This window comes from Micrasema longulum, unplaced genomic scaffold (genome assembly GCF_059751315.1).
Source record: "Micrasema longulum isolate JH-2025_06_02 unplaced genomic scaffold, ASM5975131v1 h1tg002619l, whole genome shotgun sequence".
NCBI classification, from domain to species: Eukaryota; Metazoa; Arthropoda; class Insecta; order Trichoptera; family Brachycentridae; genus Micrasema; species Micrasema longulum.
The window spans coordinates 18602-45501 of record NW_028279754.1 but is presented as its reverse complement, the minus strand read 5'-3'; the positions used below and the strand labels follow the sequence as shown (position 1 = coordinate 45501).

General features: G+C 32.9%; 1 protein-coding gene across 2 annotated transcripts; it reads left to right on the top strand.

Annotated features, from left to right (window-relative positions):
- The first annotated feature begins 1399 nt into the window (after positions 1-1399).
- Positions 1400-25267, top strand: LOC148271858 (aromatic-L-amino-acid decarboxylase-like). 2 transcript variants are annotated; one of them, XM_088240838.1, is made up of 7 exons: positions 1406-1560; positions 4252-4283; positions 6139-6223; positions 14064-14298; positions 18690-18939; positions 23598-23746; positions 23836-25267. In XM_088240838.1, exons 2-7 carry the CDS (start codon positions 4253-4255, stop codon positions 24550-24552), a joined length of 1467 nt encoding a protein of 488 aa, XP_088096964.1. In that variant the 5' UTR covers positions 1406-1560; position 4252; the 3' UTR covers positions 24553-25267. The 2 variants fall into 2 exon arrangements, with proteins under 2 accessions (XP_088096965.1, XP_088096964.1); XM_088240839.1 differs by lacking the exon at positions 4252-4283 and having other exon boundaries at positions 1400-1560.
- Positions 25268-26900: the final 1633 nt, after the last annotated feature.

Here is a 26900-nt window from a genome sequence, read left to right as displayed (position 1 = left end):
AAGCATTGAGTTAGAAGGCGACAGATGTTTTGGCTGAGAACGTCCGTGACTGGACGGGACTGCGCGGAGTTAAGGCGCTGTTCCAGTTGGCACAGAACCGGAATACCAACTCTAGAGTAATTGCCCACTTCGGGGAGATCTGATATGGCACAGAAAGAAGAAGATATTCATTAGGTCCACCGCTGCATTCTAAAGATGCTCGTTATAAGAGGCTGCTGCGTCCCTTCTCGGACTTCGATGTTGGTTATAAAGTCGATCCACCGATAAAGCTTAATATTGTCACTTGGAAGTTTGATGTTCTGACCTTTGGCAAGGTGCTAAGATTCACACCTATATAGGAGTACTGGTATTGTACAAGAGTTAAATAATCGGTATTTTGTTTTGACCGGGTACAAACTAAAGCTCCAGACAAAACGCATCATGTTAAAAGTTGCTCCAGCAATTTCCACGCGGGTTGCGAGCTCTTTGTGCATGCTTCCATCCTCAGTCATGTGAACTCCCAAGTATTTAAAGCTGTTGACTTTCTCGATTCTTTGTCCATTATTGTGGAGAGGCTGATCAGGGTCAGGACAAGATTTGTTGCACATAATTTCTAAGAGTCTTTTTGGTATAAGGCTTAGATTATTATTGAGACCCAGACGAGTAGAGTTTTCCTGCAGTTTGTCAACAATTTCCTGTAAATCACTAACAGACTTTTTAAGAAGAATTGCATCGTTTGCGTACTCCAAGTCACACAACTTTAGGGGGAAATCACTTCTATGCCTCGATCAGGTGGTATTGATTTGCATATGCAAGGACGCAGCCTTGTCTCACTTCAGTGGAGAGTGAAGACCCCGAACCAATCAGTCAAAGATATTATTTTGTATAGTTATGCATATGTAATGGTATCTCTGGAGGCTTCTTTTGCACGTAAAAACATTTCACTTTCTCAGTTTCACTTCATGAAATATTTTTTTTTTTATAACGAAGTATCAAAAGCATTCTCCCTTCCACTACCTCATACTTGTGTGATGTGAGATTTTCAGCCATAATTAATATTAAAACTGAATGCTGAAGTGCATAAGACTTATAAAATTCGTTGCAATCAACTAGTAAAATCGACTGGATAATCTAAGTAAATGCTAACGCTGCCATAATAAATCATATATAATATATTTTATATTTTTACAACTTATAGTTAACATATATGTCTCTCTAATGAAGCAAAATGCTCGTCTTGGCTATGTAAATGTTGAATAAGTCATAATATACGGAATTTCAAATGATTTTTTTGGTATTTTACTTACTCGATAAAAACTTAAGCAGTTGTTAGAAGTGGTTCTTAGTTTGGGAACAGTTGGTATACAGGGTGCCCGTCAGTACCCACGACCCACGACCCACTCTCAGTATCGCGGATTGTGGCCTTATTGTACCGTGGTTGTGACAGAGAGCGCTCGTGTTCACTCCACACTCCACACTCGACACCCGTCTCATCTGTCAATATAATTTAAACCCGAAAGCCTCAAACTTGTATTTTCAAATCATTATTTTAGTGAAAACTAGTCAGTTTTACAACCACAGGTAGGTGCCAATATATATTATTACAATACTATTACGTTTTTTGGCGATCATCCAATAAAATATTTTTTTGCCAGTGTCGAAATTGAATTATTATTTTGATAATTAATCTCTTATGAACAAAATAAAATGGCTTTATTATTTTGATTCCATTTAGAATTACCATCTTGGAGATTATGGCCATAAAAAATACAAAATAGAGCATTAAAATAATAAATTTACTAGTTTTATGGATTATCCGAATATAAATAAACTCAAAATAACATTTCAAAATACCGTTCTTTTTGGCAATTTTTTTATTGATTGCAATGTAATAATATTTTATTAATAACTTGACACGTCTAATTTGTTATTTTAAAAGTTTCAAGGAATATAATAAATATGTACCAACCTAATGAAGAAGTTCAGTGTTACGGGAAATTTGATATAAAAAATGTTTTCTTACGCGCGGTAAAAGTTAGAGCATTTAATTGCGTTTTATTATTTATCCAAATATTTTAATTTCGGAGCCATTTTCAACAAGTTGTAAGGAACTCACTATTAGAAATTGGGAATCAAATTGGGGTTGAGTGGGGTTCGAACCTCGGACCTTTGATCTGTGAGTCCGTGGCACTAGCCACGGGATCACGCCTGAAGATACCCGTTTGCGAAAGAAAGCAACGATTTATTTAATAAGCAAGTAGAATACATGCTTCTGAAATATTAAACAATATTTATGTGGTTTGTTCTTGAAACTTCAATGATTCAGAAGATATTAAATAATATAATATAATATTTTTTGGTATTATATTTTCAATAAAGAATTAATTCGAAAATTAATGATTGGCACGATCATGATTGATGAGTTTTAATAATTCGAAAATTATAAATGTAATAAGATGAGTACCTTAAAATTCATTTAATAATCTTCTACTTTCCTACTACGGTTAATAATTTAATATATACTTTTCCAATTCACGATTAAGAAAATACATACATTTAATCATCAAAAATTTTTTTGTCAAAGGTCATATTGTTAAAATTACTTTTAAGCTGTCAAATCCAACGGCGTTTTGTAAAGTAATTTAATCATCAATAATTCATATTGTTGTGTTATCTTTTATTATGCAGGGAATGTGTTGGGAATAACCCAAACATGATCGTGGTACAAATTTGTGGGAATCCAATCTGGGTATTTCTTAATAATTTTGTTTTGATATTTTTCACCTTGCAATAAATAACATAATACATAATCGTGGCTAGTGCCGCGGACTCAACTTGATTCCCATTTTTAATAGTGATTTATTTACAACTCCTTAAAAATGGAAATCAAAATTGAAGCATTTGGGTAAATCATAAAAACGCAATAAAAATATCTTCAATAATGAATTAACGTTTAGTTTTTATATTTTTTTGATAAAATGATACATTTTTTATTAAATGTTTCTTTTACTCTTTTGTTAAAATGAATTTACTGACATCGGTTTAATTTTTTTGTAAACCTTTAATATAATACTATGTAGCTAGAAATATGGCCAATGGGGGTGGTGGTAGATACACAATTTGACGCAATAAATAAACAATATTTCCTGAAGACGGAAACCGAGTGCGGATAAGTCCGACTCGTGGTGTAGTGGTTGGCGCGGACGACTACTATGTTTGAGGTCTCAGGTTAGATTCCCGGTACTGCAATACATCATTGTTTCTGGACTGGCATCACTGATCACCGAACCTTCCGTGTAACAGAAATTAACCATATGCACTGCAATTTGGCTATGGGTGAAAAATGATGATGTAAGACTAATTAGAATAACAATCACCGATGCTCTATAGCCGCAAAACGTATTGGGATGTTTATTGTTCAGTACCCTTGAAGTAATTTTCACGAAAATGGCGCTGTATAAACCACCTTTAATGATAAGTAATAAGGTTGATGATAATAAACTTGTTCTCATTGAATTTATTTATCAGGAACATTTCAATCGGTGTACTAATTTATTTCAATATCATGACTTATCAATATAATGCTTAAACTACTGGGAGTCTTCTTTAATTCTGACCTTTCTTTTGACGCTCAAATTAGTAGAACGATAGGTTCATGCTTTTACCAGCTGAGACAGATTAAATGCAAACGAAAAAATTTGGCTATGGGTGAAAAATGATGATGAATAAATAAATAAATAATTCTGGTTAGATAAGAACAATTTACACCTTTGGGATCTTTCTAAAATGTTTTTAAATGTCTGTATAAAAATTGTGTAGTGTAACCTTAAATATAATTAAAAATGTTTGATATTATTGTATTTCATAGAAAAAAATAAAAATCGTACCTCATTTTATATCTATACGATCAAATAATAAATTAGTAAGTATACATCACATTACTAATAACTAAATAAAGTTGAGAATAAGTCTATCTGTTTTCATGAAAAATCTATGTTTCAGTATGATACAAGCAACATTTTTTTTTCTTCTGTATTAATTTTTTTAGATATTTGTAATTGGCCAGTAACGTAGCAAACACGTGGTACATTTGGTACAAAACTGGTTGTCAATAGTACGTTAAACTCTATTCCGAAGTAAAAGTATATTGTTCTTTTTACATTCATGTAAATAATTAATATCAACATGTCAGACAGGTGTACCGAATAGTTTAGTCAGGTATCAAAAGTGTGTTTTTTTATGTGTAATATTGAACACTGAATATTTTTTCAGTATGTCCAAGGACGACGTATATTTGAAGTTCGGTATGTTATTCATATTGTGTGTAATTTTAGACGGGAATATTCTAGCCTATTTACAATATTTCAAATATGTACATAAGTATGAATATTATAATAAAACGTAAAAGGTACATAATATGCCACTCATCTGTATCGTTTTATTATATTTCTCTTACTATGAGTAAGTTAATCGTACCCTTGTCGCAATAAAATCAGGGCCGAATTTGATTTATTTGAAAGTCAAAATGTAATTAATATTTTTTTATAAACTATTTGAAATATAAATGTACGAATGTTCCAGTCTAATTATTTTGTACATTTTAGTACCGAATTGTTTTCAGTGTGCCTTGCATGTTTTCAGTTGCTTAATTTTTGCCCCACTTTTTATTTGTGTACAATAATTTCGGTAGTCGGATGGCAAAAGGGACCGTCTATATTTAAAAAAATCGTTAAAGAGAGCCGAAATAAGACATTTATTCAATCTACAAACAAAAGTATTTTAGTGTTTTGCTCAGTTTTTAATAATTATTAAATAAGAGTGTCGTTTTTTTCCGTGTATTTACTGAAACATTATCAAAACCGTTAAAAACTAAAAAAAAATACAAAATTTCAAATGGTCCCTTCTGCCATCTGATTACCAATTTGTAAAATATATTTATTTTAATTACTAGTAATGATTTTGATTTGTTAATTGCTAAATACCTAGGTAAAAGAGCTTCTTAAACGTATACGAAAACATATCATACATACTTGTACATAAACAGTATAATATGATAGGAGTAGTCATACAAACTTCAGTATCTACAATTGACTTTTCTTGTATTAGAGCCCCTCTGATCCAGGACAAAAAAACTTAATAATGCTCCTTCTCTATCATCTCACACAGGAACTCTGTTTCTGACAGAGCTTTGACGCAAAGCAAAGCTTTCATATTTGATCATTACTACCCCTACAGTTAAATTGTATGCTTTGAAATATTTAATACTATGATCTTAATTCCTAATGTGTTGAGGATTCAATGCTTATTATTACGATTAAAATGGTAATTTATTGCAAATTGATTTTCGCCGAATGAAGAAAGAGGCTTCAATTATTTTTTAAAATAAGAAGTAAGTACCTCCATACTCATTTTGGATGATTTTTAAGAAATGAAATAATTTTGTTTTATGAACCACTTTATTCATTTACACAATTGACTTGTTTCGGTAACAAGACGTTTCACTCTTCAGGGTTATTTAACAGGGTTGTTAATTTAAGTTCATTAATAATAACTGATATGATAATTACCTACTTATATATTTTTTTCGGAGATTTTAACTTACATTTGTCACGTTACAAATAGAACAAATTATTAAATTACATATGGTATATTTATTGGATTTCATAAAAATATTAGTTCGTTGTGATTTCATATGTTGTAAGGATCATAAATGTATGATTTTTATTGTAATGCTTACTAATTGTCTGTATATGTAATGGTAATATAATGTGGTTATTATGTATAGCATTATTCGGTGTAATTTTTTTAATATTTTAAAAGTAAAAGTATTGAAACTTAGTCAATTGATTTTGGTAAACCAGTGACTGACGACATTGTTTTGAAGACTTCTAAAAAAGAAGTAAAAACTAATGTTGATGGATTGAAGTGACCATCACAAGTCCTATATTTGTATAAAAAATTGCAACTGATTGAAAAATAAAATAATTTCAAAGAAAATAAATATTATAAAATAGGAAAAAGGAATTTAGTATACGACAAATCAACAAACACCTTAATAAGCTTTATAAACTGTAACCATAGAATTATATGTTGTTTTCGCTGTGATTGATGTTTTCGACCATAAATATTTTATAATGTGTGACATTGTTATAATTCTAGAAATGATGGAGGCCCCAGAATTCACTGACTTTGCCAAAGAGATGGTTGAATACATTGCGAAGTATCTAGAAAATATTCGTGATCGGTAAGTTTAACTAATTTAGAAAACTTGACTTATGTAAACAAAAAACTGATTTCTCAGTAAATTTGTAATTTATTGTTTTATAAATAAAATAAACAAGACCCTTATAGGGAAATAAATAAAAAAACATTAACTGGTAATATGGCTAATTTATATTTTAGGTTTTAATAAATATAAATATGGTTTTATTTTTTAATATCGTTTCAACCATTATTTTGTTACATTATTGATTACTTTAATTTTAAATTTATAAACCATATTTAAATTACCATAACGATTATATTTTTGTACAATACCATTCTATAAATTTTAATGATATTATTATTTTGTATACTGGTTAATGTTTGTTAATCATATGAGTGATTATTATTTTATTAGTTTTATAAGTACCTATTTAATGTTATTTATTTTATTTAGATTGTTATGTTTAAATTTATGTATTGAATCATATTACCTATGTAATTATGAATGATTTAATTTACTCGATATTTTATGCTATGAATTATTATAGCTTAACACAGGCACATCCACAAATGCCATAATATTTCAGTATACAAATGTAATTTAAAATGAATAAATGAAAAATAAAACGTAAAATCAACAAAAGGAAATATCGAAGAAATGATCTTGTTTAAAGATAGACAGAATATTAAATTATTAACACTGCGTAAAATGATCACATAAACCAGTTCATTATATATCGAAATGCTAAGATCATTTTTTTTTCAAATCCGCCTTGAGTAACTTTTGCAAATTAAATGTAAGGCAAACCAGAAATTCACGATTAACCACGGGAGTCGTTCAGGAAACAAGATTTTGTAATAGTGCGATTTTCAAAACATCATTACTTATAAACCAAATAAGATAATTTCAATTTAAAATGAGCTTTTGATGAAAAATAACTCTTATTTTGATGATTAAAGTACACATTAAAATGACGACTGATGTTTTTTTGCATTAAAACAAAGTGGACATTCTTTTTCAACTAAGAAAAGCATTTTTACGACGAATTTGGACTTTGGTAGTTTAGTCAAGTATAAAATAGCTAATTGCAATTATTTCTGCATCTTTAACTTCAAAATGGCCTCTTATGTGTTATTCTCTAAGGCACAGAATGTTTTTACTCTTTTAAATTATTAATGATTACCCTTTGAATAAGCCTTGTCGACGAATTAAAGGATAATTAAGATAAAATTTGTTTGTTATTTCGTAAGCCCTGTTAAACAAGTTATTATATTACTCGTATTTATTTAAAAATGTGCATTATATATATGTGTAATTTATAACATTTGACCGGTTAAGAACCGATAAATACCTTTTCTTTAGTTGCAAAATATTTCAAGGCTGTTAACTCTGGGTGTAGCAGCTGCATTGATTATTCCATATAAAATTAGATATCAACCAATTAATAATTTCTCCTCGTACTTACGCACGTATAATACCTATAATATAAAAACACATTATCGTTTACAATAGGTGTATATATTTGATTGGGTTTAACTAAAAAAAATCACCAATATATTTTAGGACTATTCCGTAAGACTTATTAGAATAACAATCACCGATGCTCTATAGCCGCAAAACGTATTGGGATGTTTATTGTACAGTACCCTTGAAGTAATTTTCACGAAAATGGCGCTGTATAAACCACCTTTAATGATAAGTAATAAGATTGATGATAATAAACTTGTTCTCATTGAATTTATTTATCAGGAACATTTCAATCGGTGTACTAATTTATATCAATATCATGGCTTACCAATATAATTTTAAACTACTGGGAGTCTTCTTTAATTCTGACCTTTCTCTTGACGCTCAAATTAGAAGAACGATAGGTTCATGCTTTTACCAGCTGAGACAGATTAAATGCCTACGCAAAAATTTGCCAGTTGATGCCATCCGTCAATTATTAATAAATGCGTTTGTAGTGTTTAGAGTCGATTATTGTAATGGTATCTACGCAGGTCTACCAATGAATAAAAAATTACTTTGTAAAGCGCCCTTGAGGTATTATACTATGAAAATAGCGCTATATGAGTTATCCATAATAATAATAATAGCACACCATGTGGCGCGGATAAAAGAGCTAATATAAATTTATATAAAAAGTATATTTGCATTTGGACAAATTTATCTTTGCCAAGACTACGCGTTTGCCTACCATGCAAGAGGTATCGGGTTCGATTCCCGACATGGTTGACATGAAATTTTTATTTTAAAAGATGTTTTTACACTAGAATATTTCTAGACTGGTACCTGAAGCGTAAGACTGATCAACTTACCTTCATGTGACAAAAATAATCAAGATGCACTGTGATTGGTGTACCAGTGCAGTGCTCTATGCACCATTCGGTGCGGGTTAATAAATAGACAAATTGAGTTCCTTTCCATACTTATTTATTTGTACCCACATAATATAAGACGATGTATTTAATCGGTATTTGTAAAAAAATACGTTGAAAACTTGCGAATATCAAATATCTGACACTAAACATGGAAACTAAATTTTTGAGATATTCATTTTATTTTAATATTGTAATTCCAAACATCGACGCTGGGACGCCGAACTCGAACGAAAATCCGGTCACACATACGCTGAAAAGTTCATTCTGAAAAAGTGTTAGCGCATTATATTATACGTATAAATGGTTTGGTCAATTGGAAGATGCTTATATATTGAAATCTTGTTTTCATACTTTTTTATTGATATAATTTTAGCTAGAGTGAAGGCAGTTCGAAATCATTAATGAGTTTATTTCGTGTAAAGAAAATACATATCATAAGCCTTAAAAAAAATGTTTCACTGTTTTTAGTTACAAATTAAAATTTGAACAGTAATACAGATGTTATATTTAAATTTCAGAAAAAATGTAACAAAAGCTTTTAAAAATTATGTTACGAGTATTATATTTATAGTAAATCTTACATACGCGCCTTACTTCATTTTGACCTGATTACCTGACATTTTTAGATTTTCACGGCCATTTACATGATGTTAACATTCAATTAAGTTACTATACTATAATGTGTCACTTGATACAATTTAAAGTAATTATTACACTTGGACTATGTATGCTGCAATGTTGACCATAACGTGTACGTGAATGATCACAACATGTTTATCAAAGGAACGGAAAACCCATCGCTGAATTGATTCAAACTGTACGAAAAATTTATTTTATTTATTGACAGTGAATGCCGCCCTCCACACACCCCAACATTAAAAAAAAACCGAAGGTGTTCTTCTCAGTTTTTCTCTACATCATCAACGTGTTTCTATCCGTACTCTGTTGTGCATAGGGCACTGCATTGTTATACGAAATGCAGCGTATATTGATCATCTGTCAAATGAAGGTAAGGAGATAAGTCTTGCGCTTCGGGTGCTAGTCCAGGAACAATGAAATATTGCAGTGTAAAACTTCCATTTATTTTCTAAATATTATAATTTTTTTATTTAATCAAAAAAATGAATTTAAAAAAAAAAAAATACATATTATAATTTTATATTAAACGTTTCTAGCTCTCTAATGATTGCGTTTTACAAGTCCACATTATTTTTGTAATATTTGTTTTTAAATATTAACAAAAATATCTATGCGAGTATTTTATTTTAAAATCAATATTTCATGTCTACCTTCCCAGGAATCGAACCTGGGACGTCAAGTATGGTAGGCAAATACGCCAACCACTACACTACAAGGCGGAATCATCTCCACTCTATTTACTTTTTCAGAATTTTTACTTGAGAGTAGCCATCGAGTCAAATACGCTAGTCCAGGGCTGGTATTCCAAACGCTCTTGCGGCCGTATTATCTCGTGTATTTACATACAAAATACACGAGATAAAACATTTTTCTCGTGCTGTGAGAGTGATTCAGAATAGTACTCCTGGATTCTGGTCCCATTTCATACACAAAATTGTATTTCCCAAACTTTGCTCATACTTGAAACAATTTTTTGCCAAAATTCGAGCTACTTTTTCAAATTACAATGCCATAAACCGTGAATTCATTTCAATCAAACTCTACTGCTTTTATTGTTCCTTTACGGTAAGTTTAGCGATTTGTGAGGCTTATGTCGGATATTGTCATCTGCCTCATTTTGCAATTGCGTAAACGGTAGCAAAAACTGACTTAATTTACCTGTATTCTTAATTCTATTACATAAATTAAGTTTCACATTGTGATTTTTAATATAAATTTAACATTATTTATTACTATTATTATTTTGAAAGCCCCGTTAAAAAAATGTTTTTAAAATTTTGTAAAGAAGAACATAAAATTTTACGGTTTCCCAAACGTTTAAATATTTCAGCAATTTTCTGTTAGTTCTAGGCAGATGTATATACACTAAGGTAAATAGCCGTTTTGGAAAATTCATCTTAATCACAGAACAACGACGGATGTGCGTAAAATGCGGCATTGACTTTTAAAAATATTTGATCCCTCAAAGGTTTTATAAAGACTTTATTTATTATAAACGCCCAGAGGGCTTTTATATGACAAGTACAAAATTACAATTCCAGCGTTTCCTTACGAAAGTTAATACGTACCTAGATCGAATATGAGATATGTATCTAATTAATATATGTATTTTTTACTTAAATATCAAATTAATTTATGTTTTATAGATCTACATCAATATATTGTGAATAAAATTAGAAAAAAACACTAATAAAGATAAAATTTTAGACAAAAGAAGGTAGGGACATAATGAAATATTTTCAAAAATTATCACAGTTTTAGGAAAAAAAAAACAATAGGCATTATTTACATTCTAGGTTTGAAAAAAAAAGTTTAAAAAAGGATCCCAAGTAACAAAGGATATAAGTACTTTTGTAGTTATCTTATTCCCCCTCCCCCTATATGTCGGTTCATCAAGGGTCAGAAAAGCAAGCGCTAGGATCTTCTGTCCAACTTCTTCTCAATAGTAGACCGCCATGTTCTTGGGGGTCTACCTCTATCTCTTGTTTTAGCTGGGATATTGAGCGCTCTTCTTACTGAATAGTCCTCATCTCTACGCATGACGTGTCCATGCCATCTCATCCCGCTTTCCGTCAGTTTTTTGCAATAGGTACCATTTTGAACGACCCTCTGATATACTCATTGCGGATCCTGTCTATGCGTGTTACACAACCTGCCCACCGCAACATTTTCATTTCAGTACTTTTGTACTTATCAATTTATGAATTATGAATTATACTTAATTTATAATTTGATAACAAACTAGTAAGTACTTATTAAAAAAATAAATAAAACGCTCTCATGAAAATCACACGCGTCGTAGTTTTACGATCGCCGATCGTGGCGAATTAGAAACAAGTTGTGGTAGTGCAGTATTAAATCTACATGATATTAACAAATTATATAAATGTTGCTAATTATTATTAACATTCCATAATGTGTGCAATATTAATGATATAAGCTAATTGAAGGCGATTCCAATATTGTAGAAACTGATTTTCTAGAACGAACGAGGTACAGGCCATGACCTACAGCGGTATGATTGGGGACCTTGATGGAGCATTACACCAGATTATTCAACAGTTGTGTTATTGTGGAAGTGACTGCAGTGGAACTGGCCACCGGATAGTGTTACCGTTTTTGAAAGTCGTAAGACATTGAGAAATGTCGTAACAATAAAAATACGCGTTCCGTTCATATCGGCCCAATTCGAAAGCAATTTGTTATCAATGCAAAACTTGGCCAAATTAGCAACGAAGCACACAAACTAATTAAATCGACACCATTCAAATGCTGTAAAAGTATTCGTTTTAATATTTTAGTAAAAGTTTTTTGTCCTCCCCTTAAAATATGTCTGAAAAACTTTTTCTTATAATACCAGTAAAGAGTTGTCGAGTTTATTTTACGGAGAAATCAATTTAGTGGATGGGGTAAAAAGTTGCGTTTAATCGTTTTTTCTTGCATTTGTTGTTTCCTTATTCCTTTTTTAATACACGGTAAAATTGCAACTATCCGGATCAACAAGTACCAGACGTTATCCGGATATGAAAAAACGCGGATAATTAGATTGGCCATTGAATTAAGGCAATGGTTTGAAAGAAAGCGCAAAATTTACTCTAATATACCTATTTTATCGCTTTTGAAATAAAACAGCGAATTTGAATCACATTGAAAACTTACTTAAACATAAATGGGTGCGTAGGTTTTCACGGCCACTGTTATTAATATGTTTTGGGGCAAATAGAGCGCACATCAAAGAATAGAATTGAGGACAATAAAAGAGCGTGTAAACTTGGGCACCCTGAAAAATCTGCATTAGCGGAACACTTTATTCACACAGGACATATTTTCGGCTTTGAACCAAAGATTTTGCATAAACCTAGAAATTACAGAGCACGAACAATAAAAGTGGCTATTGAAATACACAAACACCCAAATAACATAAACAATGACGACGGGCTGAAATTAAACTCAACGTGGTTCCTGGCACTACACACTACTTAAATAACACGGAATGTGCCTACTGCCGACTGTGACACGGTACAAAATATTAGTACATAAGCTTATATTTTTTCTACAAAAACTCACAGTTTATTCTGAAGCTCCTGCAATAGTAGCCGAAACGTCGAAACGAATCCAACTTACACGGGATCATTAAAAAAGAGACATATTGATTACTTAAACATCTCCAGAAAAGTTAATTGCTTTGACGAAGAAACCCTTTGACGAGCAGTAGTTTGTTATTAAAAGATCTTTATTTTCTGGATATTTGGCATCCGGATGACTGGAGTTCGGGTAAACAAAGTTCTATTGTATTACATATTTATAAATTTTCAGTGAAATAAATGCAAATAAAAGTTTTATAATGGTAGTAAATAAACAATTAAATTAGCCTTACACGTTTATTCTTTGGAAAGAAAACAACTTCACTATGGAATCTTTTCATAGAATAAACGCGTAACTATAACAGCAAAGTTTTTTCTTATAATAACTTATCACAAAGTGTGACGAAGTGAATGCCGATTCAATCAATAATAGCATATTTAAAGATTCAAGTTTGTTACTGAAAATTCTTGGTGCAAGTTTAAACAAAAATAAAAGACGAGTGATACTTAAATTGGGAATACTGACCGGTTTTATCGCTTTCACGATATCTACGAGACTGGTATCTTCATTATGAAATTAAATCAATTAGTAAAAAATCTAATAAATTCAAAATTATGTATTAGTAATTATTTTTATTTTGTAAAAAGGTTCTTCTGACAAAAATATTTTAGGTAGCAAATGATAGGACATTTGTTTTTTTAAGTGTTTTTCAAACATACGCAATATGACTAGTTGAACCAGCAGCGTTAGATGATATGCCCTGTAAAGCCTAGACTTACATATTCTACTTCTTCTTCTTCTTCCGGTGCCTTGTCGGGTCCCCACGACTTTGGCGTTAACTGCAGCGAAGGCATTTCTGTCCCGTGCTATTTTTTTTATTCTGCAACCAGGACGACTGCTTATGTACTTGCTGTAGTGATTCCTGGAAAAATATGACCAGCGTGGTTTCCCGTTGCCTTCTCTAACGGTTTTTTCTGTCGGGGTTACCTTCCCTTAGCTGGTTGGTTCTAGTTTGAAGGTGCCCGTAACTCGCCTTTCATACTCTCGTAATCTGCTGTGATCACGTCGTTATGAGAGTGATCCGATTGCCCACCATTCGTGACGTGGACGCGATTTAGTGTTGCCGGTGGAATGTAACTGGGCGTTCCCAGCATTTTATAGAATCACACCCTCCAGCATGATGTGAGTCACTGCCACCGTACTGACAGCCGAACCCCTACATATAAAAACAGTTTTCTCTCTCTGTTATTTATGAATGTTTTTTTTTTTGCTAGGCGGGTGTTGCCCACTGTGGAGCCTGGCTACCTGCGGCCGCTGGTGCCGGCGGAGGCACCCCAAGAGCCGGAGCAGTGGAGGGCGGTGATGGAGGACCTTGAGAGGGTCATCATGCCAGGAGTCACCCACTGGCACTCCCCGCGCTTTCACGCCTACTTCCCCACGGCCAACAGCTACCCGGCTATCGTGGCCGACATGCTGAGCGGGGCGATCGCCTGCATCGGCTTTACATGGGTATTAAATTTTTTTATTTCACTGACCAAACATTGTAGACGAAATATATTCAGGTTCAGTGCCGAAATAAGGCGTTTATTGGCAAAAAATTAAAGTAAATACAGTAATACGAAATAAGTGTTTGACATCGAATTGAATTGCAAAAAAATAATCATAGCAGCTTCACTAGATACAAAAATACCCGTTCTAAAGCTACATTTCTTATATTTATATATATATACACACTATACTACATTATAATAACAATTATAGTACTACGAGAACATTGTAATAAAAATATAGAAATACCAAAAAAACACAAAAAAAAATTATAAACGACTTAAGACGAAAAAAAAAAGTTATAAGATATCAAAGATAATATGACAAATGAGTAAATAAAATATAATAAAATTAATAACTATTTTTTTTAAATAGGCAACTAACAGTTCGAATTCCAAAAACTAAAAAGCTAAGTAAAAAAAATAACAGATATAAAAATAATGTACAAATCAAATAAAAGAAAAATAGACATTGAATATTGAAGATTGGAGGCAGCATTAATTCCTATTCTTAGAACCTCATCCGGCTGACTTCTGCCAATTCTGATGAGCCATTCTTTAACTTCAGATGGGAATTTATTTTTGAAAGAATGAGTAATTTCTTGAGGTAGCTCACTCATAGCATCGAGGTCATATAAAACTTGAATGTCTTTGGGCAAAAATTGTCTTCATTTGAGGAACCACAAGATTACCTTTAGTTATGGCTCTGGTTTTTTTGGAGTGTATTTTAACCAGGTGGTTTCTTATCATGGACATCTTTTAACAGGGTCATTATAAATAACTGTTTCACATTAAAAACTTTTAATTTCTAAAATAGTGGTTCCGAATGACACAGAAGTAGATTTTTGAAAATGATTCGTATAATTGCTTTTTGAACTTTAATTAATGGATCTTGTATAGATAAAATGGCTCCACCCCAGCCCACAATTGCCAACCTCGTGAATTTAACCCAGGACCTCATGCGCAGTAGCCAAGTGCGCTAACCACGTTGTATTTCGAGGTGGATACCGACGCACAGTTTATTTATATTAGTTTAAAAATTGATCGAACATAACTTTATTTGGATCACTAATCTAATGCCCTTTGCACGATTACGTGTGAGAGTAAAAAGTGTTGTAATAATCAAATTAATATAAAAATATTTTAACTTAAGAATGTTTGTCTGAAACTAAAGGTATGTTTGAGATTGAAAAAAAACATTGTAATAATATATGCTCGCTAGATTGCCCTACTTTTCTGAAAAACCTTCTATAAATAGCCTTGACTTCTTTTCAAGAAATAATGTAGCTACATTAAAAATAATTTTTAACTGCTTATTACGGGCATTATTTACAGAAGCAAATATTGTTTCTTTAAATTAAAAAAATAATCTTTATTGATTTCCCAAAATAGCGCACTGATCGGAATTCATACAAGAAATGCAATTTACACATTTAAAAAAAGTGAAAATACGTTTTTAAATTCATATTTCAGCCGGGAACTGACCTCGGGACCTTGCGAATGATAATATGGCCTTAATGCAAACTAAAAATATTATAATAAACAAAATTACTATCTTAATTAATTTTATCAATATAGTTTTGAAGAGCAGGAAATTAGCGTTGTTTGAGAATCGTATTGCAAACTACTCGTATATTATGTAGTAAAAATGCAAGTCAATTATTATTTGTAGATGACTACTTACCGACTTTTATATGTCTACCGGTTTCGTAACGTACACGAGTCTTCGCCAGAATACTAATGAGGAAGTTCAATCCAACGGGAAATTGGATATAAAAATATATTCTTACGTGTGGTGAAAATTAGAGCATTACATTGTACGGCAATGTATCTTGAAAATGTACGAAAAAAAAATTATTTGACATGACGTCACTAGTTTTTCCGAATCATCTATAAATAAAAACAAAAAAATAAGTCGGTAAATGGTTATATACAAATATTGACCAACATTTATAGAAATAAAGGTTAACCACAAAGTAAATAATTATTAATCGTATTATGGTGTTTTCGTAATCGGGATGTTTTAAAGAGACTGAACGATTGGTCCCGCGCTCTCGAGATCTGGGCTGCAAGGGCCCTGAGGGTCGGCTAGACCCGATTTTTGTTTCAGGAGTTGCCTTCCCTTAGCCAAGTTGAGTTCGGTTTTAAGGCGCTGAAGACTCTCCTTCTCCCCTGGCGTTTGCTACAGTAAGTTAGTGCTGCATTGCCCGGTGGCCCTCACGAGGAGGCCGACAGTAGGATGTGCCGGATGGAGTATCTATGCAACATTTTTACGTTATTTTCTTCATAACTGTTATAGTTACAAGCAGTTTGTTATCGGTTGTTCAGATAGTAAAGCGTTTAAAATTCAATAAATAATTAACTGAGTACCTCATAACTAAGGTTTATACGAATACGAATAAATAATTCCATGGAAACATAAGCAAAGGTCATCAAAGATTTCAATGAACTGTGGACTATAATTTATAAAAGAAATATTAAAAAATATAATCGAAAATAAAAATATATTTTGATCCTGATACTAATGTACCTAACACAAGACAAAACTAAAACTAAGGTAATAATTGAAATGAGTTTATATTAAATATGTAAATTTGACTTGTGAATTAATGAAATTAACTTATATTTTTAAGAGTAGTCGTCTATTGTTTTAAAGAGTAGAGAGTAGAAAGCATTCGATAATTTAATAGTTTGCGCACTTGACCTACGTAATATATGTATATATTTATATATCACAGTACCCAGAGGTTGAGAATCCGATTTGATCCAAGCTTATCTTCGAGAAGATAAATGTATTTGAGGCCAACATAAATAATGTATTTCATGAAGTAAATTCTGACCCCGAAAATGGAGATATAATTCGTGAACTTTCCTTCTTCCTGCCTTGAATCTTCCGCCAAGAATCAATACGTATCACGGAAACTGGCTGAAATTCATTTCCTGGGGTGGATTTATCCTTACCAATATAATGGACTATCAATTCATAATTAAACGACGAATTATTTTATCCCCAAAGGTTTTCAAAACCATAAAATTCACCATAACGTTAAGTTGTCAGATTGCCTACGTAAATTAAAAATTAATTGACATATATATTACAATGGAGATAGAGAACATTTTTGAGAAGGAAACACGAAAGTCTAGGCATTGACAAGGCTTATCACCTGTCATTTTACACATGGTGTAACATCACCATTCTGCCTGTTTAAACCATCCATATGTATTAAATAATATTGACTTTTGTAAAGTAGAAGAGCTGAAACCTTTGTTGATGTGGGCAAAAATTCATTTGAATATACTTTTTTTTTTTTATACTCCAACAGGTTGGTTTACTCAACGATATTTTAAGTATGTATGTCCATCATGTTGCAATACATTTCAATATTAATAACCTATAACTTTCTTAATAAAGGGTGGGTCCAGTAGTAAACATTTGGACACACTCAAAATGTTGGCTAAAATCAATTGATAAGATCTAAATTTCTTGCAACCGAGAGGGAGAACTCATGAAAGACATTTACAGGTCTCACGACCTGTCATTAAACAAAATCAAACTCATTAAAAAATTAAACAAACTTTTTTTTGTCTACTTATCATAAAAGAGATTGGCTTTACTTCTCCTCAAAATGCTTAGTCATTATTACTTTGCGGGACTTGTTTTTAATAGTGTGTGAAAAATAGTAGTAATCTGGATTCGCAAAATGATACCCTGATAGTGTCAAACTAAAAAAAAATTACCGCATTATTTTATGATATCAATGGCAAGGTATCTCAGAGGTTAATAGAAGCTAGCTGACAGGTACTTTTTTATTCCATGTTTTTTTTCAAATAAAATTTATGGCAATTATTAAATTAAACTTCAGGATATGTGGGAAAGGAGTTGTAAGCAGAGCAGTATATTTACAACTAGAAAGTATTAACAGGCCCATTTCTCGCCATGAGAATTATCCACATGGCACAGTAAAATAACACAGGTGGATTGATATTTATTGGGGCGCAATTTATTTATTTTTTAAAAAAATATTTTACGCCAGGAAAATGCAATAATCTGTGCACCTTAAGGCCGACTAATCTCCACTCGATTTTTCGGCAGATCTTTATATAGATTGAGTAGCCGCTAAATACATTTTAAATAAATAAAAGATTGCAGGATAATAAATATTCATCCGCCCTAGTTTTACCGTGCCGTGTGGATTCAGACGATACGTGTGAAATGGCTGGACGGAAAAGGTTGGAGGTGGGGACGATCGAAAAGGTATAAGGAAAGTTATTGACACTTCAGACGTTTCCAAAATACCTGTCCTAAATGTTTTCTTGACGCTGTTGAAGTTATATTTATGTTTCTACCCTTAGATCGCAAGTCCCGCCTGCACGGAGCTGGAGGTCGTTATGCTAGACTGGTTGGGCAAGATGCTGGACCTCCCCGCGGAGTTCCTGGCCTGCTCGGGGGGGCGCGGGGGCGGAGTCATCCAGGGCACGGCCAGCGAGGCCACCCTGGTAGCCCTGTTGGGGGCCAAGGCCAAGGTCCTGCAGCAGCTGAAGGAAGCCAACCCGGGCTGGAAAGATGAGGATATCATACCCAAGTTGGTCGGGTACTGCTCCAGTAAGTATAAATGTTGAAATTTACACAAAATTTTTAATTGCTGAACAAGAAATAGACACGAGAGAGCAGATATGGTACGGGCACATCAGTCGGAAATCAGCAGATCATACGGTAAGGCAATGTCTGTGGATCTTCCTCGACAGTTATCCAGAGGAAGACCAAAGAAGTCCTGAATAACTCGATGCTCCAAAATCTTGCACAGAAACGGCTTAGATGAAAGCGACTCCCAGAAACGAAGAATATACAACATTAGAATGAGAAGTGTCGACCCCAACAGCATACTGATGCAGCATGGGATAAAACATTAAAATTCAAACAGAAGGTTAAGAAATATGTGTTTAACAACTTATAAATAAAATATATGTGCATTGTTATTATTAGAGCACACATAAGAATATGTTTATGAGTGCCCTATTTCAGATTCAAAATAATAAAAATAAATAAAAATACTTAGACAATGAGTTGGGCGAGTGCCAGGAAGAAGAGGACACCTATGCAAGCATTAAAATTTTCACACGGTGTCGTATTTTAGAATATACGTAAAAAAATACAATTTTAACCATGACAACGCACACAACACAATATCTAATGTACAAGGGTAGATGGGATAAGATCACCCGTTATTATATTATTTTTGTCAAATGGTAAAAGCGATAGGTAATTTTATGCAGTTGCAGTTCCTATAAATAAAGTTTATTTAAAGGATCACTAATATGGTTTGGGAACGTGGAATGAATGGATGACGAAAGAATGATAAACAGATGCATATATTGGGAGAAAGAAAACAATTTACAATGAAAATATTTAAGATCTTGATTTTATTTATTTATTTATTAATGAAATCATACAGTCTTTATATAAAACAAGGTACAAAAGAACAATTAAAAAAAGTAAGACCAATTACAGATTTCACACTAATTAATTATGAATGCACGAGGAGAGGGGAAAAATAATTGAATTCTAAAAAAGTAAAAATAAAAATATAATATAAAAAGTTCATAAAAAGGAGAAGACATTGTATAGCTACTTTACTTTCCTCCCTCTCTCGCTGCTTCCATGAACATTTAAATTTAATTGTAAAAAATCACAACCAACAATAAATTATTAGATGCAGGTAGTAGATGTAAGTATAAATTAAGAGTTGAAATCAAATGTTTAAAATTAAAATTAAAAGTTAAAATTAAAATGAAAAGTTTAAATTAAAATTAAGTTAAAATTTTAAATTAAAAGTTAAAATTAAGAATTATAATTAAAAAGTTAAAATTAAAAGATAAAATTAAAAAACAAATTAAACGTTAAAAGTCAAGCAGGAGATAAATAAAAAATGTCTTTAACAGATCTGATAAAAATATGGTATTTACAATGCAGTATGTCGATGTCACTAAAACTGTCATTATTGGTAATCTGTATTCTTCGTAGAGTGCTATTTTTTAAATAATTGGTCATTAAGTTAGGAATGTCGAAGAGTACAGATTGACGAGTTCTACGGACAGGGAATCGATATGAAATGCCTCTAATAATTTCTGGGCTATCGATTACGTTATTAACAATTTTGTATAGCAAGCTCATATCCAACATGGTACGCCGAGTTGCGAGATTTTGAACCTTGTGAAAATTAGTGGACTCAGTCCTACTTGAGAATGAAACATTATTTTTGAAATCTAATTGTCTAAGAAAATAGTTTTGAATATGTTTAGTACGATTTTTGTAAGTATTACATTGAGGATTCCAAATCGGCAAACCAAACTCGAGGACACTACGTACATATTAAAAAAAAAAGTTTTCTTAATGCGTCAGTTCTTGTGAAAGGTTTGGTTGATCGTATGACAAACCCTAACATTTTGTAAGCTTTTTCTACAGTATTTTCTATATGTTTGTTAAATGTAAGTTTACTATCAAGTACAACACCAAGGCCACGGACTTCCGTAGAAGAATTTATAGTTAACTCGTTGATTTTATATAAATAATTATTTTTTTTAGAACGAATGCGGTAAAAATAAATTTGCTGACACTTTTTAATGTTAATAGACAATCTGTTTTTAGTGCAATATGTGTTTAATCTATTAAGGTCTTCTTGAAGATTTATACTGTCTTGATCATTATTAATAGGTGAGTATACTTTCGTATCATCGGCAAAAAGACTTAATTGTGCGAATTTGAAAAATTGACTGATATCATAAATATAGACATTGAAAAGGAGTGGCCCGAGGTGTGAACCTTGGGGCACTCCTGATGGTATAGAAGAAAAGTTTGAACAGAAGCCACCGATTACAACAGATTGACAGCAATTTGTCAAATAAGAAGTAAACCATCGCAAAAGATCTCCGTGAATACCCAGATGTTCGATCTTTAATAAAAGAGTAAGATGGTTTACTTTATCAAAGGCTTTCGCATAGTCAGTGTATATAGCATCTACTTGAGTTTTATTTTCAAATTGAGAGAAAATGTATTGAGTGAATACTGCTAGATCAGTTGTTGTTGATCGTTTTCTAAGAAAGCCGTGCTGCTGTTCGAAAAAGCATAATTAAGTAGGCCAATCCGTTTGAGAAAGACGCAGTTTTATAGCATAGTAATCCACCTTATGATACAAAAACACTGTATGCGATCAATCGATGAACCGATGAGTCGTTGTTTTTTCTAGTTGAACATTAATTGTGGGGTGATGACTATCCTCCGTTACCAATGAAAAATCTGAACGCAATATCTTTATATCTCTATTACATAGTATAAGATCAAGGGTCCTTTCATTTTCATTGAGAATGTGATTGTATTGATCTAGGCCTGTTAAAGCCATCGTGTCAATAAATAAAGTTATTTCAGCATTACTCGAGTGAGATGAGAAAAGGTAATTATGGCCGATACGTTTACTCCAAATCAAGTTGGGTATATTGAAATCGCCCATAACCATAAAATCATCCGTAGCAAAACTGTTATCACTGATTGTGTTCGAAAAAGAATGAAGCAAACAGGAGTAAGTTGACCCACCGGGGATACATGTACATACGATGTGTGTTTTTTTCGATGGGTAGAAAACCCCACACAAGTTCATTGATGGTATTGATTCAATGTACTTGCTTTGCACAAAATTCACGACGGACTGCTACAAGAACACCACCACCACGTGCGCCCCCCCCTCGATCGCGTCGAAAACTTGGTAACGTTGATCAAAAAGTTCCCTATCAAAAATGCTTTCCGTTAACCAAGATTCATTTTCATTTACAAATCTAATTATTCTGGGTAGAGGCGCATGGCAACTATAATTAGTGTTATGATGACCGAGAAACAGAATTTCATTATTTCTGTTGTTGGAGAGTAGTCGGGACATCAAATAAACCAATATAATACTGTTTCTTCCCATCAATATCCCCTAGTAATCGAGGCCCTAGTCTTTAAACTGTTGTAATGAGAGTTATTACCAACCCCAGAGGGTTGTATCCAAGCATACCTTTGATAAACTCAGTGGGATAAAGCCGTGGATAATATCTGCACTCCCTCAAGTAGAGAATACATACCCCTTTTTTATAAATTAGCACGGATTACGTATTGTTGTATTGTTTTTACTCAAATACTACATAAAGTCTTTGCAGAATGAAGAAGTTCAATGGTTTTTTTATTTTTCTTATTTTTTAATAGACTACAAAACTCAGCCAAAACATAAAAAATATATCTATCGTATTATCAGTGGTATGATTTTTCAAAGTTTTGTAATTTTGAAATTACTCCGCTTGTGATGTCACAAATTCTAGTCGGTGAGTCCTGCTGATTCATGAAACCATCACAAAAACTTGTGACGTAGTTCATTTTTATTCAAATCATTTTGTACGTTTTCGAAAAACCTACTGCGTGTAAGAAAACATTTTTATATCCAATTTCCCGTAGCACTGAACATCCTTATTATTTATTTCTAAAAACACATAAAAGTATAGGTAATCATTTCGGGATGACCCGTGCCGAAGAAACGTTTCAATAAAAGTATTTTGGTAGGCAGGAAATTATTTATTATATTTCATTAGATATTTGTATTATATGATATTCAAGCTAAACATTCATAAGAGCGTTCCTACAATGGCCACCCTTAGTACGTGTACACGGATTATGCTTGTACCAAGCGAAGCGCCTCGCTCTGGTAATTGAATCAATGTTCGCTACTAAACCAATTATTTCTCAACAGAACATTGAAAGTGGAACTGAGATCACTTCCAGAGTAGCTTAATTTTAGAAGGTTGATATCAAAAATCCACCTCGTCCACGAATCCACGATGTCATAACCTTCAAAATAATTTGCGGTGAGAAATTAAATATGGCTGTTATGTAATATTGGGGAAGGTTAAATTAAACAAATCAACCAAGTTAAATCAATATTGATCTAAAAAATGTGACTTTATTTAATGTCCATAGTTAAAAAAAGTTCATCGAAGCATTACTTGATGCATAAATGCATAATAATTTGAAAATAAGTTAACAATACTGTATCTTAAGGACAAATCAAGGAAGTTCGTTTTTGAAAGTTTTGCAGCAGGTATAATCTAGTAGAACTAGGCATGAGTATTTATTATTGTACCACCGCAGTTAAAACTTTTACAATATAGAAAAAAACATTATCTTATATTAAAGTGTATTAAAATACTCGTAGGTATATAATTATAAATGCTTTTTAGATCAAGCTCATTCTTCAGTCGAGCGAGCGGGTCTCTTAGGAGGAGTGAAGTTACGTCTCTTGGATTCTGATGAAAGGAGAAAAATGAGGGGAACCACACTACAGGATGCTATTCGGCAGGATAAAGAGGCTGGGCTGATTCCCTTTTATGTAAGTGTGAAACTATGTTTTAGATGTCAACATGGAATTCGTGATGCAATTCATTAACGATACAAAAAATAATTACAATATTTTTCTAGGTTGTCGCAACTCTCGGCACGACTTGTTCTTGCGCGTTTGATCCTTTGGAAGAGTTGGGCGCTGTTGCCAATAGGGAGGGGGTGTGGCTGCACGTGGATGCGGCCTACGCTGGCTCCGCTTTCATTTGCCCCGAGTACCGCTACCTCATGAAGGGCATCGAGACGGCTGATTCCTTCAACTTCAATCCTCACAAGTGGATGCTCGTAAACTTTGACTGCTCCGCCATGTGGCTCAAGGACCCCAGCTGGGTTGTGAATGCCTTCAACGTGGATCCGCTTTATCTGAAACACGACATGCAGGGCTCTGCCCCCGACTACCGCCACTGGCAAATTCCTCTCGGCAGAAGGTTCCGCGCTCTCAAACTTTGGTTCGTGCTCAGACTGTACGGAGTCGCTAACCTCCAAGCTCATATCCGCAAGCAAATCGCCCTAGCTCACCAATTCGAAGACCTCTGCAAGGCTGATGCTCGTTTCGAGGTAGTCGAAGATGTCATCATGGGACTGGTTTGCTTCAGACTGAAAGGAGGTAACGAGGATAATGAAGCTCTCCACAAGAAGATAAACGCCCGCGGAAAAATCCATCTCGTGCCGTCTAAGATCAAAGAAACGTATTTCTTGCGAATGGCTGTGTGCTCCAGATTCAGCGAAAAGGAAGATATCGACATCTCCTGGAAGGAGGTCGCTGACAGTGCTGATGAAGTTCTAGGAAAGGTTTAACAACTCGATGGATCACTTACTACACAGTATTACTCGACACTTTGAAGAATAATACCCGACCAATAAATAAAAGTAATATATTATATTCCCATGTATGCGAAATACTGTTATAAACAATATTAAAATGTTAGAATATAGTCTAGCATGCGCTTGTAAGTATTAATTTGCATGTTATTAAATTGTGATTTTTTTAAGCGTCGCAACAAATGTTGTAGTAATTTATTGGAATAAATTGTGAGATTAATTTGGGTGCTAAGCATCAGGAAAAAAATACTACCGATTTTGTGATCGTTTATTAAATGTATGATATTTATTATATTACAATGTTAAAACTAGGAAGGTTAAAAGGAATTACATTAAACAAGTATCACAAAGTGAAAAACTGGACATTTTATCTACTTTCTGTAATATATTACATCGAAATCATAGGTAAATCAATTATGTACACCTATGTACATAATACAATAACACGAAACCATATTTATGTTTGTCAATCAATAGACACGGTCTTAAATGTTAGTTCCTATGACAGGAAATTTTAAATTACAAATAGAATGTGGGTGCGAATGTATGCAATAAAAATGTGCTTTGTAATATATGTTTTATGATATTTTTTGGGACCAACACGTATTTCATACGTAAATGTATAAATTTTGTTACGTATACATTTCTTGTTAAAAGCTGTAATCGTCTAATTAAACAGGTACTACTCAAATTTCCCTATTTCATTTAATACCAACTGTTATGATTTAAAAATACACATTCAATAATATTTTTATGACAAAAACTAAAATATTTTCATTCCGGGTGTTTCAAAAGTAAACTTAATATACACGATATGATTTATAGCTTTTTTATCTTGATGAATTAAAATTATTAATTTGGCTTTTCGCGCACGCGTTGTTTATTTTTTTAATGCACAGTAACTTACCGATAATTTTTAAATAAACAAAAAAAATCGTACATACATTCGTACATAATATATTATACCCATGTTTGTTTTACTCGTGAGTATGAATTATAAAAATGGGTAATTTACTAAGCTGTGACAACTTTCGTGGCATTACGCTACTTAATGTACCGGGGAAGGTGCTTGTTTATATAATTATATTGACAAAAGTTCGAGCCCCTATAATGCAGTGAGAACCAGGCGGTTTTGTGCGGATCATATCCACAATATACGCCGTGTTATAGAGGAAAACCATGATGTAAATTGTTCCTTGGGCTCACGCTTTGTATATTAAAAAAAGGCGTTTGATAGTCCGCACAGGCCTACACTCTGGAAAATACAAAAAGCATATTGGGGTACCCAAAAACTATAAACATTGGCGAAATAATTAAAGACTCTCACTTGAATAGCGAATGCCAGATTATAATTAACAATATTGTTACAGAGTGGTTTGAAGTCACCGCCGGAGTTCAATAAGGCTGCGTTCTCGCACCATTCCTAGTCATAATCCATATGGATTTCATATTAAGAAAGTCAATACCAGACCGAGAAATATCTATCTTCTCTAACACGAAATGTATATATTTGATGGGTAAGAGGATACACCGAAATTCTATTCAACGAAAGAGCGGATAAAAAAGATCGGGAAGCTACGCTCAAAAGGTCAGCCCCCGATTTGGTGTTTCCGAATTTTCTCTTTGTTTTGCTAAAATAAAAATAAGAAACAGGACTCTGCAATTCTGGAACGAACGTTATTTGAACGTCACCACAGAACAGAAAACGAATTCAATTTTTGTTGCCTCTGATTTCAATAAAAAACAGCGTATGAGCTGCGAACTCACACAAATACTCCTAGGCCATGAGGGTTTTAAACTTTTCGAGATCAACAGCTGCTGACCATGTGATGATAAAATCTCCCAAGATGTACCCACCTGTTGATGCAATGCCCCCTTTACAGCCATAACATGGAGGTGCGATGCAGAAGTGTTGGTAAGGATCCTTAGATGTGCTTAAGCACATCCATTCCGTAATAAGTCATAATGACTTATCATAAGAGGTAGTATCTTTCATGGTTAGGATAGTACAGGTTATAAGGACAATAAACGATAAGAGGACACAAAATGCCTTGATCTCTTTAAGTGAAACGGTAGGTCTACTGATATCTATCAATAGTCTTGCTTCTCTTGAATGAGTTTTCTGTGGTTTTCTTTTCATTAAGCAAACGCTGAAAAGTTCCTATAAGGGTCCAATGCCGAAATTCCCCACCTTTCCCAACACTACTTAGATATATAGATAGCCAAGAAACAAAATACACTTGTGAAATATAAACCTTTCACATTATAAGCATGGTCAATAATGCAACTCCTATCTAAAAATTATTTTTAAAAAAAACCATCTC